This window comes from Trypanosoma theileri (genome assembly GCF_002087225.1).
Source record: "Trypanosoma theileri isolate Edinburgh chromosome Unknown TM35_Tth_8_V1, whole genome shotgun sequence".
Taxonomy (NCBI): Eukaryota; Euglenozoa; class Kinetoplastea; order Trypanosomatida; family Trypanosomatidae; genus Trypanosoma; species Trypanosoma theileri.
In genome coordinates this window covers 379,434-396,452 of record NW_021639850.1, presented here as the reverse complement: position 1 = coordinate 396,452, position 17,019 = coordinate 379,434, and the positions used below count along the sequence as shown (strand labels likewise).

Here is a 17,019-nt window from a genome sequence, read left to right as displayed (position 1 = left end):
TTTTTTTTTTTTCTTTTTTTTTTTCTCTTTCTCTCTTTCACAGTGCTTCTACTTTAATTTGCATGAGTGAAATTACTGTTTGAGTGTGTGCACATTTATGTACGGTTATACATACATATATAACTATACCGGCATGTATTACAAAAATTGAAGGGTGAAAAGAAAAAGGAAAAAAAAAAAAGAAAATGTTTTCAGCAAAAAAACACAAATAAAAAAAAATGATTTAATGCTTTTAATAGAAGAAATAAATAGCATCAGAAGCAATACAAAAAAAAAAAATAGATATTTATGCATTCCGAACGAAAAACGAACAACTCGGGTAATTTTGTTTGGATTGTGATTAATCAAATGAGCATTGGAAAATATGTTTTTCTTTTTTCTCTTTCTTCTCCGGCGAATTGGAATGAAATTTTTTGTTTTATTAGATTTTTTTTTGTTCTTTGATTCTTTCCTTTTCTTTTTCAGTTTATGGTTTGAGTTTTATCTCCATCAGCTTACTAGGTACCGCTTAGGGTAATGAGAAAAAGCAAAAATGTGCTTCAACTGTTTTTTTTTTTTTCTATTGACTCTATGTGGTTTCTGTGTTTTTCCTTTTCCTTTGATTTCCATATATCTACGTTTTTCACACTCTTTTTGCCATCGCGCATTTTGTATATATATATATATATATATATATTTGATAAGAAGGAAACTTTTTCTTTTTCTTTTGTGACTTATGGTTACCACGGGTGTGTGTATTCCTGTACTGGTTGAGTACTAGAGCGAAGAGAAAAAACCGAAGGGATGAAGTGGAGTAAAAAAAAAAAAAAAGGAATTTTGATGAATATGTGGTGGTGAATGGTATGTGGAGGTCTTCTGGTATACGAAGAAGAAGATGGCAAAAGAAGATAGAATGGTAAAAGTGTCGTTAACGAGGTGACAACGAAGGTAATAATAGCAAAGAAAGAACAACGAGAAAACGAGAAAAAAAAAACAGATGTGAAGAGAAACAAAAAATAATCGGAAAAGTACCTTGTGTATTTTTCTTTTTTTGTTCTCACTTTTTTTTCTGCTCCTCTCATTATGTACTATTTGTTCTTCGTTATTGTTACGTCTCCGTTCGTTACTATCATTACCTTCTTCTATTCTTACTTCTATATTGATTTTTTTTTTCCAATTTTTTTTTTTCTGAATTGTTTATTTTTCGCTCTTGTTTCAATCCTCTTTCTTCGACCCTTTCCTCCACTCCTTGCTGTAATTTTTCAGAAAAAAACAGAAAAAGGGATGTTTTTTCTCGCTTTCTTTCATTGTTCCGGGTTTACAACAATGAATGGGCAATCTTGGAATTATGGAAGGAATAACAGCCAGGAGAGGTATGGGTCAGAATAACGTATTTTCATGAGCCCATATATATATATATATATTATCTGTTTTGTTACCCTTTACTCCCCATCCTTTTGGTTTTTTTTTTTTTTTTATCATGTTTGATGTAGAAAGAGTTTATTTCTCTGTTTTTTTATTGTCCTTTTTCTGCCTTGCCCTTTGTGAAGGGTTGGAAATGAGGTAGAATCCACTCAAATTCTCTGTTGTCGGTATGAAAATTCATTTTTTTTCCCCCCTTTTTTTCTTCATTCCTTATTGAGAGTGTCTTCTCAACCTGTTTTATGGTTCTCGTGAACACATTCTTTTTCCTTCTTACGCTTTCCCCTCTTTCAAATTTTCCCAATCGACTTTTTTTTTTCGTTTTTTTTTTTCTTTTTCTTGTTACTTCTACTTTATGCCCAAACCACTACGAAAATTATTTTTTTTTCTCTGTTTGTGAAATTTACCTTGTTTCTATTTCTTTTTTTTTTTTTTTTTTTATCCCTTTCCTTCTATTTCTTTTGGTATGAAGGCGCTATCCCTCTTAACATTTACATAAGAGAGGTGCCTGTGGAAAGGGGAGTGTATCTCTGTGCGCTGCGCTGTGCAGGCATTTGTTTTTGCCCCGAGGTCCCTACAGTCCATATATATATAGTGCTGGTTTATAGGGTCTACAGCGCAAAAAGAAAAGGAAAAAAAAAACATACACTCACACAAACAAAAGGTAAGCGAAAAGGAAAAAAAAACAATAAACAAAAAAAAAAAAAAAAACAAAGACGGCCTCTACATAGAAGACGAGGCGAAAGAAAAAAAAAAACACATACAGTATAAGGTTGTGGTATCATTAGAAGATGTCAACTACGGTGAAGCGTGAGACACGCAAAAGACCAGCTGCTCCAGTCAGCAACAAGAACAAGAATAATAATAATAATAATAATAGCAACAACAACGCTGGATGTTATGGTACGACCGCGGGCTCCTCCTTTACAGAGTCTAAACGTGTGTTGGCACCACGTACCCGACGGCCGGCGGGAAAAGTAGTCGCCAGAAGGCGGAGTGAGTCTGCACTTGTTCTCGCACTTCGTGCGCACTTTCCACCTCTCCTGCAGCTTCCACATGCGAAGGAACTATATCCCGCTATTCAGGTGAGTGGGGCTGTTAAGGGTGTAGAGCCGTATGCTGTCTCTGGTACCAAATTACTCTCTGTTGGGGATAGTGCAATTGCAGGAATGTATTTGCGACAATTACGAGCCTCCTGTGCCGTGTTTGGTTCAAGAGGGATATCAGGAGGTGACGGTGGTTGTGGTGGGACCTCTTCAAGTAGTGGTGTTGCACCAAATAGTAATAATAATAATAACAACAACAATGGAGGAAGCAGCGGTAACGCCAATAATACAAACAATAGTACTAGCTGTGACTCTTTATGCTTAGAAGCGGGATATAGCTTCTATCATAGTTTATATGAACTACAGAGGTGGCTTTTTTCGGGTGGAGGTTCTATTCGTGGTGAACGACCTAAAATTGCAAATAACGCATGGCAAGCATTTTTTTGCAGGAGGAATCGTTCATGGCGTACCCTTTTAGCTGCATTAGACTCTGATATAATTATGGCAGATGAGAACGCAGCATCAGGATTGCTTACAGTGTTATATAATCTTTTGCGTACCACAACTGGTGGACGCCGGAGGCGGGTAGTGAGGATGTGCATTCGATTTCGTCTCCCTCGGCAGTGTGCTTCTATCCTTGAAGTGTATGAAAATGCCTTGACAACCGCCGTAGGAGTTCAACTTTCAAGTAGGAGTAGCAGTAGTAGCATCACTAGTAGTAGTTGTTGTAGTAGTAAAGGTGTTAAAGGTAGTCTTATGCTTCATACTGAAGGTTTCTCCACTATGAGTGGAGTTAGACGAGATTCTCAGTATATACATTCATTACCGTTTTCTTTAACACGGATTGTTGAAGGGGTTGCGGTATTGTTGGGTTTTTGCAGTACTGAGAATACAAAAGTTCTGACTGCAGTACGTCGTACAAATACTTTACCTCTACTACTACATGCGGCTAATTTACTCTTCGTCGTTGTTGAAAACAATGTAACTTGTTTGGGATCATTTCTACAAGGTGGTGCTACAGCTACAGGCGAAGCTAGTGAAACAGGAATACTTTTTGATAGTGATAGTACTAAACGTATTGAATTCATTATTGGAGGATTTTTACCAATTTGTGATGCTTTTCTCCATGTGATTTTATCACTTTATCAACTTTCAGTTTCATCACAAAATGCAGAATTCATGAGTACTCGAGGTGCTGTGCTATGTTTAAAGGTTGGTTGGATGGTACACGCATTTCTTACTACTATGGCACCTTTACGGTCATTTTATAATTTGGATTATCATCGTCAGCAAGAGCGACAACAACAAAAATTTCCAGCTCTTTGGTCTTTGCAAGACTCTCTTGAGACTCTCGCCGTTTGGTCTATGGAGCTACTTTGCCGAATTTGTACTGTGAAAAAAGGAAGCAAACCTGCACTTGAGGTGGCACACCAGATGCGTGCCGTTTGGTTACTATCTGCGTTAAGTACACATTCAACTGCCTCTGCAGAAATTGTACTATCCTCTCTTAACGCTCTAAATGCCCTAACGGCTAGGGATAGCTGTTGTCGAGATCAGCTACAGAATGAGATTGGAGGTTTATCTGCTCTTGTAAATGGTGTTATTTCTGCCGCTGATGGGGCAGGTCGCTCCGTGGCCCATTGGCAGAAATTATACCTCTCCCTCTACGCCCTCTTCGGCATTGTGACGCTGCCTGGAGAGATGCCCGCCGCCCAGAGTGATGGTCGCTCCGTCCGCGCCGTTTCCACTTCGTCCCTTCCACACACTTCACACACGACAGCAGCTGCAATGACGCCACAGGAGGCGGACAATGTTTGCGGCGGCTCATTGTCGTTGACGTCGTCGACGTCGTCGTCGGTCCTTCCGATCGACCGGCAGCCGGACGTCTTCTCGCCGGAGTTGCACCCCGCCGCCCCCGCCGAGTCGTCCCCCTTCGCCCCACCGCCCCGACTGCCGTGGCACTTCACAGACGCCCACCCGCCGCCCTCCCGCGAGATCACCGCCCACGTGATTTCCGAAGCGACGACGGGAGTCGTCGACACGCCCGCGCGGCTCCTCCCACCGCAGTCACCGCTGCCGCTGCAGACACCAGCGATGCCGGCACGTGTGCGTGTACTGCGGCGTCTCATTCAGCGCCTCACCTCCTCGCTCTCTAACATGGAACGAATCGTATACGAACGTCCCCCACTTCAGGCAAGAGTGGATGAGGAGGGACAGAGGGAGGGAGAAGAAGCGGAGGAGGGGCAGAAGACTACAAGTGAGGTAAACACAGTAGGATACGAGGAGTACGTGCCATCGGAATCCAAGAGAGGAGGAATGCCATCAAGGTTTTTAAGGTTTGGAGCGAACTTTGAAAGTGGTAACTTGCAGCGTGCGATTGCTGTGAAGGAAAATGAGTATGATCTTGTATTAAGCCCAGATACCAATACTAACTGTCATATACAATGGTTTTGTTTTAGTGTAGAAGAATATACACCTGGTGCAGAATACCATTTTAATATTCTTAACATGGAAAAACCTGGTTCCACATTTAATGAAGGACAGCAACCACTTATGCTCTACGTGGACACTTCATCTACCGTAGGTAAAGAAACTAACGTGCTTGAGTGGAAGCGTTGTGGTTATGATATTTTTTATTTTCAAAATTTGTATCAACGTCCAGAGCGATGTACAACTACAACTACAACTACAAGTGTTCCCGATCCTCTTGAAAATACGTGTCGAACTGGTGTTGGATCTACAGGAGATGGTGAAAAGAAGGTAAATGGAATGCAAAAAACTTCTAAAAAATCAACAAAGAAAAAATCTAATAATACAAAACCCTCTTCAAATGAAAAAGAGGAGAAGATATCATTCTGTTATTCACTATGTTTTACTGTGGTATTCCCTGAGAAGAAGGGTAGGGTATTTTTAGCTAATTGTTTTCCTTACACTTATACGAACCTTCTTGCAGATGTACAAAGATGGCAATTGCAATCTAGTACATCTGTTGCTGTATCGATACAGGAACTTTGCCGAACTCCAGGTGGACTTCCAGTTCCAATTCTTACTATAACAACACCAGTAAACTCTGTTATTGGTAGTAGTAATAATGCTGGTGGGGGAACTGGAATTGGAGTTTCTGACACTACCACTACTACAAGTACTACTACTACTACTACTACTACTACTACTACTACCAACAACAATAATAATAACAACGTAGACAACGGAAATAAGATCCTAGATGATGCATCTGATTCTCTTCTTTCCATTACAGTTGACAAACGTCCAGTGTGTATTGTAACAGCACGAGTACACCCTGGTGAAAGTAATTCTAGTTGGATGCTACGGGGACTTGTGGAATATCTTCTTCATGATGAGGAACAGGGGCACTCTCTCCGAAGTCGTTTTGTGTGGAAAATCATTCCTATGCTTAATCCAGATGGTGTTGTATTGGGGAATCATCGTTGCTCACTTGGTGGAGCTGACCTAAATAGAGATTTTGCAGATCCTAAACCAACTGTGAATCCTGTTATTTACTCCCTTAAGCGGTTAACACAACATATTATTGAACGAGAGAAACGTCATGTGGCTCTCTATGCAGATTTTCATGGACACTCACGCGCAAAGAATTTTCTTATATATGGATGTACACCCCACAATAAAACAGATGATAAAAAACCACCTACTGGTAAAACTACTGTAACAAACAAAGCATCATCATCTCCAGTTGTTTCTACTGTCAATTCTACATCTAGTAATCGTAAGCGTTTTTCTGGAGGTTCAGGATCGTTGTGTACTAATTTCATTCCTGTAGAAAAACTTCTTCCTTTACTTTTAAGTACACTTTCTCCTGCTTTCTCGATGTCACAGTGTTCTTTTGCAGTACAAAAAAGCAAGAAAAACACTGGTCGAGTGGTAATGTACCAGCAGTTTGGTATTCGTATGAGTTATACTTTAGAAGCCACTATGATGGGTGGATTATCAGATGGTGTTAGTTGTCATAACAGTACCACCTTACAGAAAAGTAACACTAATGGGAATAGATGTTTATTGTATAAACAACATCAAAGACAAGGTGGAAATGAAAATGAAGACGAAGAAGAAGAAGAGAAAGAGGAAGAAGAAACATCACGTGATCTCTATCCACAAGAGATTTCATACACCACTTGTCACTACGAAAACATGGGAGCATTATTAGCCCACAGTCTTGAGCTTCTTGCAGGGGATGATGACGGTATAGATGCCTTCGATAAAGAAGCTATGGAACGTGCATGGTCTTTGCTTCCTTCAATAGGTGGTATGGATACCTCCGTGAACCTGAAATCTCCCCTTATGGGAGGATCATATGCCTTTGCAACTCGTAGAGAAAGACGTTCTGATGCTAGTAAGACGAAGAAGGAGAAACCAACCACTACAAGTAGTGGATCAGTGGGAACAATATCTCTTGGACTCTCAGTGGAACAGAGGGGAGAGATACGGCGTGCGTTATTCTCACGACGACGACTCTCTGGTGTTCAATTGACGACGGGCAGCACATCACTTGTGGGTGTTGACAGCGGTGCTTATGATGAAGTTGGAGATGATGAAGATGATGAGGACTCTGTGCCTCCTGTGGAGGATGATGATGATGACGAGGAGGATGAAGAAGACGATGACGATGATGTGGAAGAGGAGGATGAAGAGGATGACAATGAGGAAGATGAGGAAGATGATGATGAGGAGGAGTCTGAGAAAGGTTGATATGGTTTTGATGTACAGATGGTGTTATATTGGGCGCGAGGAATTGGAGAAGAATAAAAAGTTATTTTTAATAATGGCGATGAAAGAAGTGAGAAAGGCGAGGGTGCAATCAAGTCACTAGAGACTCTGAGCTTTGCGGAATGTAAAAGAAAAGAAAAAGAGATAGAGAAGAGATACAGGAGCGACAGTTTCACTCTCAGGAGGAGGAAAAGATTCTTCGTTGCATGTAACAACAATTTTTTCCTCTTTTTTTTTTACTCAACTGACTAGGATCTATTTATTTTTTATTTTTATCATTTCTTTTTTTTTTTTTTATGGTTTTGGTTTTTATTTTTTTTTTTAGATGAGAGTTTTNTGATTACAAGTAGAAACATGAGGGGTACATTACCACCAGCAAGATCGTAATAAGAAGAAAAACAAAAAAAAGAAGAATACCAGTGGAATCATTTTTTTTTTTTAATGATATCAGCAAATAATAAGGGAATACAACACAGTGCAATTCATAGTCATATATATATATATATATATATATATATGTCCTTCATATAGTTCATTGGCACGCAGTTTTAGAATATGATTGGTAGTGATTGGCTTAGTGCAACTTCTTCAGATACCACCTCCAGTGGATGTCATACTGTAGCTCAGAGCAGCAGTGTTGATGTTACATCGGCTGGAGTTAATTCGTCGGTGACTAGTGAGCCTCCATTAAGTAAAAGTCAACGTTTTTTCGTTGGACTTGGAATTAGTGGTATGGCTGCTTATATTATTTATTCTATTTACCGAAGTGGTTCTAGAGGTCCTCCTCAACTTCTTTGGGGAGCTTTACCAAAAACGAAAGAGAATGGAGACCGGTTACTATCTCAGGTAGGCTTAGAAAAAAACATGGCTAGGCCTACTCTTGCTATGGTAAACTTTCCAAAAGAAATGCGAGGACGATTTGAGCGATCGTTTCATCCTTTGATTGATTCTGCGGAACTACATTTGGTTTATGCATCTGTTGTATTTTATCATGATACAATGGAGATTAAACCGAGTAATTTGGCAGCAGTAGTACGAGAAGAAGTCCTTGCCGCATTTGATAATTTAGGAGGTACTCCTTGCGCGGTTTACCGTTCTGCCCTTGTAGTAGATGATGAGTGTGTAAACCCTTTTTGGAGTGTGAGTGAGGCTATGAAGGCTACACAAGGTCACACGTTCTTTGAGCGGCACTGTATTGGCTACACAGTGGATGGTAGAAGAGTAGAAACAATATTTCACGATATCCATGGGACAGTTAATGCTGCAACTGTTACTGGTGATAATAATAATCATAATAATAATAGTAGTGGTAGTAGTATTAGTGGTGGAGGTCGTTGTGCTTCTGCTGTTGCTGCTTTGATTCCTCCTACGGCGAAATTAGATCTTTATATTAGTGAGGTGGAAGATGCGTTACGACGCTGTTTTGGGGCCACCACAAACACATTTGCAAAGAATAGAGAAGGATATTTGGAAACTCTGGAGCGTCGCGCACTCTCTGGTTCTACAAAGTCTATGCAAGGTCCATATGCAGAGTCTATTGATGTGTTGTGGTTAAGTCCTGTACCGTTGTTTGCGATGTTTGCAGTCGCATTGCGTTACAGCCGTGTGGAGTTTGACGGATGGAGATTGCTTGCGGAACCTAACAATGATAGTGGTATGATACCTCGTTGGTTATGGCAAAAATTTAGGCGTTGGTGGTACGGCAGAAAATCGTCTAGTGTAGATGAAATAGAGATGAATCAAGAAGAGCTGCTGAAGCAGCATCTGCTGAGTGAGACGTTTTTCTTGGAGATTGAGATTTGTCAAGACGTAAATTTGTTTCAGTCAAATCACTTTAACACATTGCGAGAAGCATTGGGACATAAGGATGCGAATGATAATAAGGATGACAAAAAAGAGAAGACGAAGAAGAACAACAAGAACAGTAACAAGAACAAGAATGGGGACAATAAAGGTACAGAGTATCTTGTAATTAATAGTACTTTACCTATTAGTGGTAGTAAAGGTGCTATTCTTCGCTGTCGCTTAAGTCCTGGTTTAACTGTCTTTCAGGCCTTTCGTGAGGCGTGGCGGTTGTCGGCGTTAGTGGCATGTTTAAACTATGATGTACGATGTTTCCGTCTTCTTACTGCTGTGAAGAGTTCACCACCGTCATGCTCTTTACAATCACCGCCTTATCTTTCATTGTATCCAGTCTCAGCAGAAGATTTGGAATTGGTGGGTCCACCTTCCTTCTCTTCTTCACAGTATTTTTGTTTGCTCGATAACGGCAGTCGTCTAGGGGCGGCGGAGGCATTCAAATACATCCGCGAAAAAAATGTTCAGGAACTACATTATGTTCTCGCGGAGTACGTGATGCCGGAGTTATCTCAGGATGAGTAAAATAAAAAGTTTTTATTTTATGGATATAATAAAACAAAAAAAAAAAAAAACTCAAATAAACATGGAGGGAAAGGTGAAATTCTTCATAGGTTCTTGAGAAGAGATTCGAGAAGAGGTAATGGGTGACAAACAAACAAAAAAAAAAAGGAAGAAAATATAGGTGATATTGTTGTTGTTGTTGTGTGTTTCTGTGGCTATGGAATGGTCCATATATTTATATTTATAATTTTTTGAACATATCTTGAAACATTTCTCTCTAAAACTATTCTTTATTGTTATTTTTTATTTTTCTCTTTCTTTCTCACTTTTTTTTAAAAAACTCCTTATTACCCCCTTTTTCTAAATAAAAAAAAAAAGAAAGAATAAGGGGTACGGGTAGATGTCTCGTTCACTTCTTCTGGTGTTACTTTTTCTCTTCTGCTGTGGAGGTGCTCTTGTGGTGGATGCGAACATTCATCTCCGTGTTGTAAACGACACCCGGCGGGTAATTTACATCGGCTCCTTCGCCTTCGGCCCACAAGGGGCTGTGCGATTAGAAACACGGAAGTTTGCGGCCCCAGCAGAGATGTATACAACAGAGAACGCAAAGGCACCTGTATTGATGCCAACAGCTCCAGTAGGATTTATATTGATTCCAGTAGAGAGTGTTAGTGCCGCCCGCATGTATGCACGTTATGGACGTGGTGAAGTCGGGACTCCGCTACACGTAGACATTGGTAATGGTTATGCAAGTCGAGTCTGTTTTATTAAAGATCCATTATTAGGATTACAAGAAGAAAAACAGAATCGTATGCTTTTCCCATTTGAGGGTCTTTCTTCTGAAGATATTCTTAAAATGCCATCTACATACTCTGCTGACCGTATTGGTCTCTATGCTGTTTACTTTTATAACTGCGCTGATATGCCAGATAATGGTGAACCTGTACATCTCAGGACACTCCCGTTAAGGCCTATTTCGTTTGATATTTATTTTGAATTGTATTGGATGAATGGAGAACATAATAGAGTATATCTTTCTTATGGTCGTGAAGGATTGCCAAATATGTTTACTTTCTTTGGAGTTGTTTTTTTGATTATGGCGTTACTTTGGATATTGCAAGTCTTTCGAGAATGGATAAATGTAAAAAAGATACATTTACTTATGCTTTTACTTGTTGTTATCAAGATGGGAACACTTTTTATTGAAAGTATGAAATTACAACATTTTTCAAAAACAGGTAAGGTATCAATGTGGGATTTTTTCTTTTATATAACTGTTACACTAAAAGGTGTAATGCTGTTCGGAGTAATTTTATTGTTAGGTGTGGGTTGGTCGTTGCTTCGTGATCATCTTAGTTCTACAGACAAACGTATTCTCCTTGTTGTACTTCCATGTCAAGTGATGCTTAATGTGTGCTGGGCCATCATTGAAGAAACGAGTGAAGGGAATCGTAACTGGTCTACTTGGCTTGATATTTTACAAATTCTAGATGTAATTTGTTGCTGTTGTGTACTGTTTCCTCTTATTTTAACTATTAAAAAAATACGAGAAGCGGGTAGTACAGATGAATCTACTGCCCGTACCGTAACTCGAATGAGAGAATTTCGTACTTTTTATATTGTGGTAGTGGCTTATATTTACATTACCCGCATTGTGTTGATAATGGTGGCGAATGCCGTCTCTTATGATAAGGCGTGGATAGCAGAAGCGGGAGCGCAGATGGTGGCGGTTCTTTTTTATATTTTCTGCGGTTACAGGTTCCGACCCAAGATACGCATAGCTGCCACTCCTTATAGTATACTGCAACCAGTAGAGGTGATGGTGGTGGATGCAGAGTTAAAGGATTGTGAACTGAGTTCAAGGAATAGTAAGAGTACGTCGTCATTTATGAAAAGTTGACGTATCTCTTTATTAATTCATTAATTTGTTTGTTTGTTTGTTTATTTTGTGTGTGCGTGTGTGAGACAGGGTGTTTTTTTTTTTTTTTTTTTTTTGGGAGTACAATTTTTAGTGAGGTCCTTTAGTGGAGTCATTATTAAATGGAGCGCGATTCTCCCTTTTGCTATTTTTCTCTGTCATTGGTAGACACCTTTGTTTTCTTACGAAGATGATGTCTCCCTTCATCAAAGAAACACACACCCATACAGACAAATAAATAAATACGAATATGCTCGTCGTTTTTTTTTTTTTCTGTTTTTTCGTTTTTTGTTCTTTCTCTTCTTTGAATTCCTTCATGCATTGTCTGTATGTTGATGACTGTATATATATTTTAATTTTGAACAAGGTTATTGTAGAATCAATGTGTTGTAGTCTGTTCTTGCTGTTGTTGTTGTTGTTGATGTTCTTCTTGTTATTATTTGTAATTGTCACTTTTTTTTTTTTTTGTTAAAGCCATTGCTGTGTCATTCCCTTCATATATCTTTACTAGAAGGCTTAAATGATTCAAATAAATCCAACTGACATAAAACGTGACAATGCTTTTTTAACCATATCAGACGTTAAGTGGTTAGGAAAAAATATTTTTGTGGTTAATGTGATGAACTATGAGAAACAAATATCCTGCGAATTAACAGCTGTTGATATTCCACGAGGCAGTGCAGAAGAACTTGAGAGTGTGATTGATGCCGTGTTAAGGTGCATACATAATGCCACGAAGAAGTACCTTCGTCAAGATTTTTATTCTGAATTCCCTCTTCAAGGATATGGAGATATTATCTTCTTAATGAATGGATGGTATGATAACCAAGAGGGAAATATGCAGTGGATGTCACTTCAAGAGGTATTATTACGTCTTGGTGTTGGTCGAATTGTGCGTCCTATTATGATACGTCTAGAGAATCTTATTGAAGCGGAGATGCATACAGGAGGACGTTTATTGTTTGGTAATGGAGAAGAAAAGAATTCTATTATCTCGTGTGATTGGGGAAAGAAAATGTTGGAATATGAGAATAGTCCGTTGTTCTGTGAAGTACGTACAGGTCGTGTTGTGGATATATTCCGCGGTGATGTGTTTGTCGTTCATTGGAATAATAATAATAGTAATAATAATAATGATAATAATAATAATAAAAGTATGGATGCTTATTCCAATGAAAAAGATAATGTTTCAGTTAGGACTGAAAATTCCTCGCTTGTAATCCTTGATGCGGTAAAGTGTCATTCTCCCAAGACTGAAAATGGTTATAAAGCGATGCGGTGGTCACAGAGGAACCTTATGTCCTCAGAAGTTAAAGTATATATTCATTCTACATACCCTTCTATAAAAGATGTTGCAAATGAATCTCAGATCTTTTTATATGAACAGTTAAAACATGTACGAGCTACTGTATTCTTAAAAACAGCAGCAGTACCTTCTACTGAAAGGAATACATATATAGATGTGGGTAGTATGTTGGTTTCAAAGGGATTAGGTCTTGTTCGACAGATTGTAGATGCTGGAATCCCTCGTGCAGTAAATTTTTATTCTGTTCTACGAGCTGCCAGTAAATACTGTAAAAATAACTTCACTTTAGATCTGGAAAAGAGAATCTCATATGAGGTTATCTCTCCGGATGTCTCGTCAACATTAAAAGAGTTCTTGGGATGTGAGTGGAGTCGAGAACCTTCTGTGGCTGATCTCTGGCGTACAATGATGTGGGATGGTGATATCAACCACGATGCCCATCGGGATCTTGTTCACATACATCTATACTCTCCTATGCGAGCCTTGTGGAGTATGGAGTTCTTACTAGAGCAGAAGGTTGCATTTGAGGGATATATTAGTGGTATAACCCCAGTATGGGAAGAATATAAAATGATGAAATATCATCATCATCAAGAAGAAGAAGAAGAAGAAAAGAAAGATAAACGCCGTCTTTTTCTTCGTGTAGAGGTAAATGCTGTGATCCCTAGGGAAATGGTTTGTGATTTATACGAAAAGGCTAAAGCGAGTTCTCTTGGTTATATTTTTATATCCCCTTCTAATAAAATCATTTTTGGCAGACAAATGAATGTGACGATTGTGTATGATAGGTTTATGGGACCTGCTAAGTTAAACAAGAAAACAGTGCATCTCGCCGCTTCATTTGTTTCTTACTCACCGCAAGAGTATGATCCTGAGAAACACTCTCCTGCTTCTCCGACGAAAATGGCATCTTCATTAGAGGGTGAGATGCTAACATTGCTGACACTAAACCTCAGTCTTCCTGAAGAAGAAAATCAATTAGTTTTTGTGGTTGATGTTGAAGTGCATCTTGTTGGTGATGGAGTAGAAAAATTGACCAAGCGTCGGGTGTTTGTTCTTTCCTCCGTTCCTCAAGAGCTTGATGATGATGTTGTAGGGACATTGGACACTATTGATAATAATAAAAATGATGATGGTGATGGTGATGATGATGATGATGGTGAAGGTGATGATAATAATAATAATAATGAAGAGAAAAAAAATGACACAACGGAGATTCATGAGAATGGAAATGTATTAACCGGAGATGATGGATATTCTGCTACTATAAAAGAATTTCAAGAATGGTTTGATGCTTCTGGCAAAATTGCAGATAAATCATTTTATCACGCCAAAGTTGATTTTTATTTCGAGTTAGATCCTGAGAAAGTACGGTTGATGAATAGACATGGACAGAAGATACAGGAATGGATAGAGAGAATGCTGTATCGTGATGTATACTGTGTTCCAGTCAACATTGCTGTTGTGAATACAGATCGTGGTTACATTGGTGATATGGTGCTGCTAAAGCCGGAAGATGCAAAAGATGATGATAATAATGATTTTGTTGATGATATCAACAACAACTGGAATAAGAATACTATGAAAACATGGAGTGTTCTTCAGCAACTTATGGAAAAGTGGTCTCCATCATACAATGAGTCCCCAGAGAATAAAGAAAATATCTGGGCCAGATTGCCAGAGCTTGTCAAGGAAAGATATCATAAAATGTTTGAAACTCTTCAAGAGGAAGAGACAGAGTTAAGAAGTTGTATTATTGGTGAGTGGTGTGGATTACTCCAATCTATGAGGAAAGACTTCCATGATAAATTGAATCTAAGCGGCGAGAGTATAATGATTCCCGAGATTTTACTTTCACACAATACCGAATCTGAGACTGGGAAGAAAGACTTCTTATTGACTTGCGAGGATAATAATAATAATAATAATAATAATAATAATAATAATAATATCTCTTGTATGCGGGTTGGGGATCGCACATGTTGGTATCCCGCTGAATGCGAAACACCATTCACAGAGAGTAACTCAGATGATGTGAATATACATCTGAAGAACATCTCTCCATATAATGTTTCCTCACCTGTACGCCCAATGCTCATGCCATCTTTTCTCCCGCCGTATATTCCTCTCACGGCAGCTTCTATTTTTCCGCGCCAGTTATTCGTTACCTATTATAAACACCACAAGGGCATTGTGGCTCAATCACTTGGGTTGACAGGAGAAAATGGCCAAAGTCCTCACATTGATGCGGCTTTTATTCGTCTACCTCGGCGATATCTACGCCATATGCCTATTTCAAACTACGAGCGACTACCAATGGCTATGCGCAATGTGCAGCGAGGCTTCTGTGAATCTCTCTTACAAGGTGAAGTGCCAGTTATGTCCAAATCCTCAGAAACAACAGTGTATTATGGAGATGAGGAAATCTTTGCTTCACTCCTCGCTATGCTTTTAATGCTTCAACCAAATGATGGTCATGAAGAGAATGATAATGAGGATCAAAAGAATGATTGGAAGACTGTGTATGGATTATTGGATCCAAAATATCGTACTATGTGGGATATAACAGTACCTACGATTCGGTGTAATGCTGTTCTCTACAGAATATGGCCTGAGGAAAAGATAAGTCAGAAAACACCTATTTTCTATCTTGGTAAACGAGACACAGCAGTAAATAACGTCTTTGAGAAGCCATATTGTTCATTGGCTCCAAGTAGTAGTTCCATGAAACGGGCTCTGAGAGTCTTGGGATTTGAATCATTGGTTGTCCCTCAAACAGAAAATAATAATAATAATAATAATAATAATAATAATAATAATAATAATATCAACAGTAACAACACTAACAACAACAGTGATATCATCTCTAGTATGGAAGAAGTTGACGAAAAATGTCACCCAATGGCCTCTCTCGGGATTGGTGCGCAAACACTAAAGTGTAGTACCCCATGGCTTTATCGCCCTTTTCCATGGCTTGCTGTACTAGGAGACCCTCTGGTAAGCAGGGATGAGTATGACGCGGAAACTTTGGGCCGTAATTTAAATTCTACAAATGCAGTTAATATGATTCGTCGACATATAATGGTGAAATATATACCTATATTGCAAAAGGATAAGTATGGAAGGAGTCCATTATCCTACGGTCAAGTTTCACGACGCAGGATATACTCTTACTATGTCTCTCGTTCATCAAGAGGTCAAGATGTGAAGGATTATTTCTCCTTATTATTACGTCGTCGTGTAAATAATAATAATAATAATAATAATAATAATAATAATAACACTGATTCTGGTGGTTTTTCTGATGGAATATTGTATGTGAATGGAACAGCCAACGAACCAATGTACATATTCTATCAATCCCGAGAACAGTTTCGTTTTAAACTTGGTTTACGTTGGTCTTTTTTTGCATCTCATGGTAGTAGCACAACCGGTAAAGATCATAACGATGATAATGCGGAAGAACAATTACTGCAACAACTATCAGAAGTGGCTAAATTGATAATAGACAAAGTGGCGATGAAGACAGCAGAAACCGCAAAAGAAGGAAAAGATGAAAGTGAGACAACACCTTCGCGGGTATACCTTGATATGCGACTAGACTTTCACTCATCATCTGATCGTGCAAGCATTATGCGTATTTCAATTTACCCTGTAGATAATGATAATGAAGGCGATAGCGATGATGATGATGATAAAGAATATTTTCATTCGAAATACGAAAAGAAAGATGATCATAAAAAGTCTTCTCGTGGCGTTAATCCTTTTCGTCCTTTTGGAATGATCGGAACTGTTTATCGTCGTATTCCAAGTCATGTTATGTTGGTACAGTACTGTAAAGATTCGAAGAGTTACATTATTGACTGGGATAGCGACTATGAAAAAGAATTAACAGTATCTGTGAAGGAAGACATTGCCGAAGATTAAATTCAAAAATTTTTTTTGTCTTTTTTCTGTGGATTTCATTACATTTAGAAAAAAATGAGCTTTGGTACTGCTTTTTTTTTTTCTTCTTTTTATGAAAGATTGCGAAAAGAATGGTCGAGTCTTTTACGTTTTTAGGTGGTAAATTCTATACTGAAGATTTTGACGTTGAGGAAGAAAAGAAAAAAAAAAGTGTTTCTTTTTCACTTTTACAGTCTGTAAACAAAACGTAAGTTTCTGAAAGTCCACCCCTCAACCCACAATCCTCCTTCTCCACCCCCGAGCGGGAGGCGGGCAAAAAAAAAAAAAAAAAAAAAAAA

At 38.7% G+C, this 17,019-nt stretch overlaps 4 protein-coding genes across 4 annotated transcripts; all 4 read left to right on the top strand.

The window, feature by feature from the left end:
* Nucleotides 1-2,192: 2,192 nt before the first annotated feature.
* On the top strand, nucleotides 2,193-7,172 carry TM35_000082590 (putative zinc carboxypeptidase; the record flags this gene model as incomplete). The annotated part of the gene is made up of 1 exon (XM_029024124.1): nucleotides 2,193-7,172. The coding sequence occupies one exon, from the start codon at nucleotides 2,193-2,195 to the stop codon at nucleotides 7,170-7,172; it is 4,980 nt and encodes a 1,659-aa protein (XP_028884527.1).
* A 573-nt stretch (nucleotides 7,173-7,745) lies between these two features.
* Nucleotides 7,746-9,572, top strand: TM35_000082580 (uncharacterized protein; the record flags this gene model as incomplete). Its single annotated transcript, XM_029024123.1, has 1 exon — nucleotides 7,746-9,572. One exon carries the CDS (start codon nucleotides 7,746-7,748, stop codon nucleotides 9,570-9,572), a length of 1,827 nt encoding a protein of 608 aa, XP_028884526.1.
* Nucleotides 9,573-9,951: 379 nt separating this feature from the next.
* On the top strand, nucleotides 9,952-11,451 carry TM35_000082570 (putative membrane-associated protein; the record flags this gene model as incomplete). The annotated part of the gene is made up of 1 exon (XM_029024122.1): nucleotides 9,952-11,451. One exon carries the CDS (start codon nucleotides 9,952-9,954, stop codon nucleotides 11,449-11,451), a length of 1,500 nt encoding a protein of 499 aa, XP_028884525.1.
* Nucleotides 11,452-11,989: 538 nt separating this feature from the next.
* Nucleotides 11,990-16,702, top strand: TM35_000082560 (uncharacterized protein; the record flags this gene model as incomplete). The annotated part of the gene is made up of 1 exon (XM_029024121.1): nucleotides 11,990-16,702. The coding sequence occupies one exon, from the start codon at nucleotides 11,990-11,992 to the stop codon at nucleotides 16,700-16,702; it is 4,713 nt and encodes a 1,570-aa protein (XP_028884524.1).
* Nucleotides 16,703-17,019: the final 317 nt, after the last annotated feature.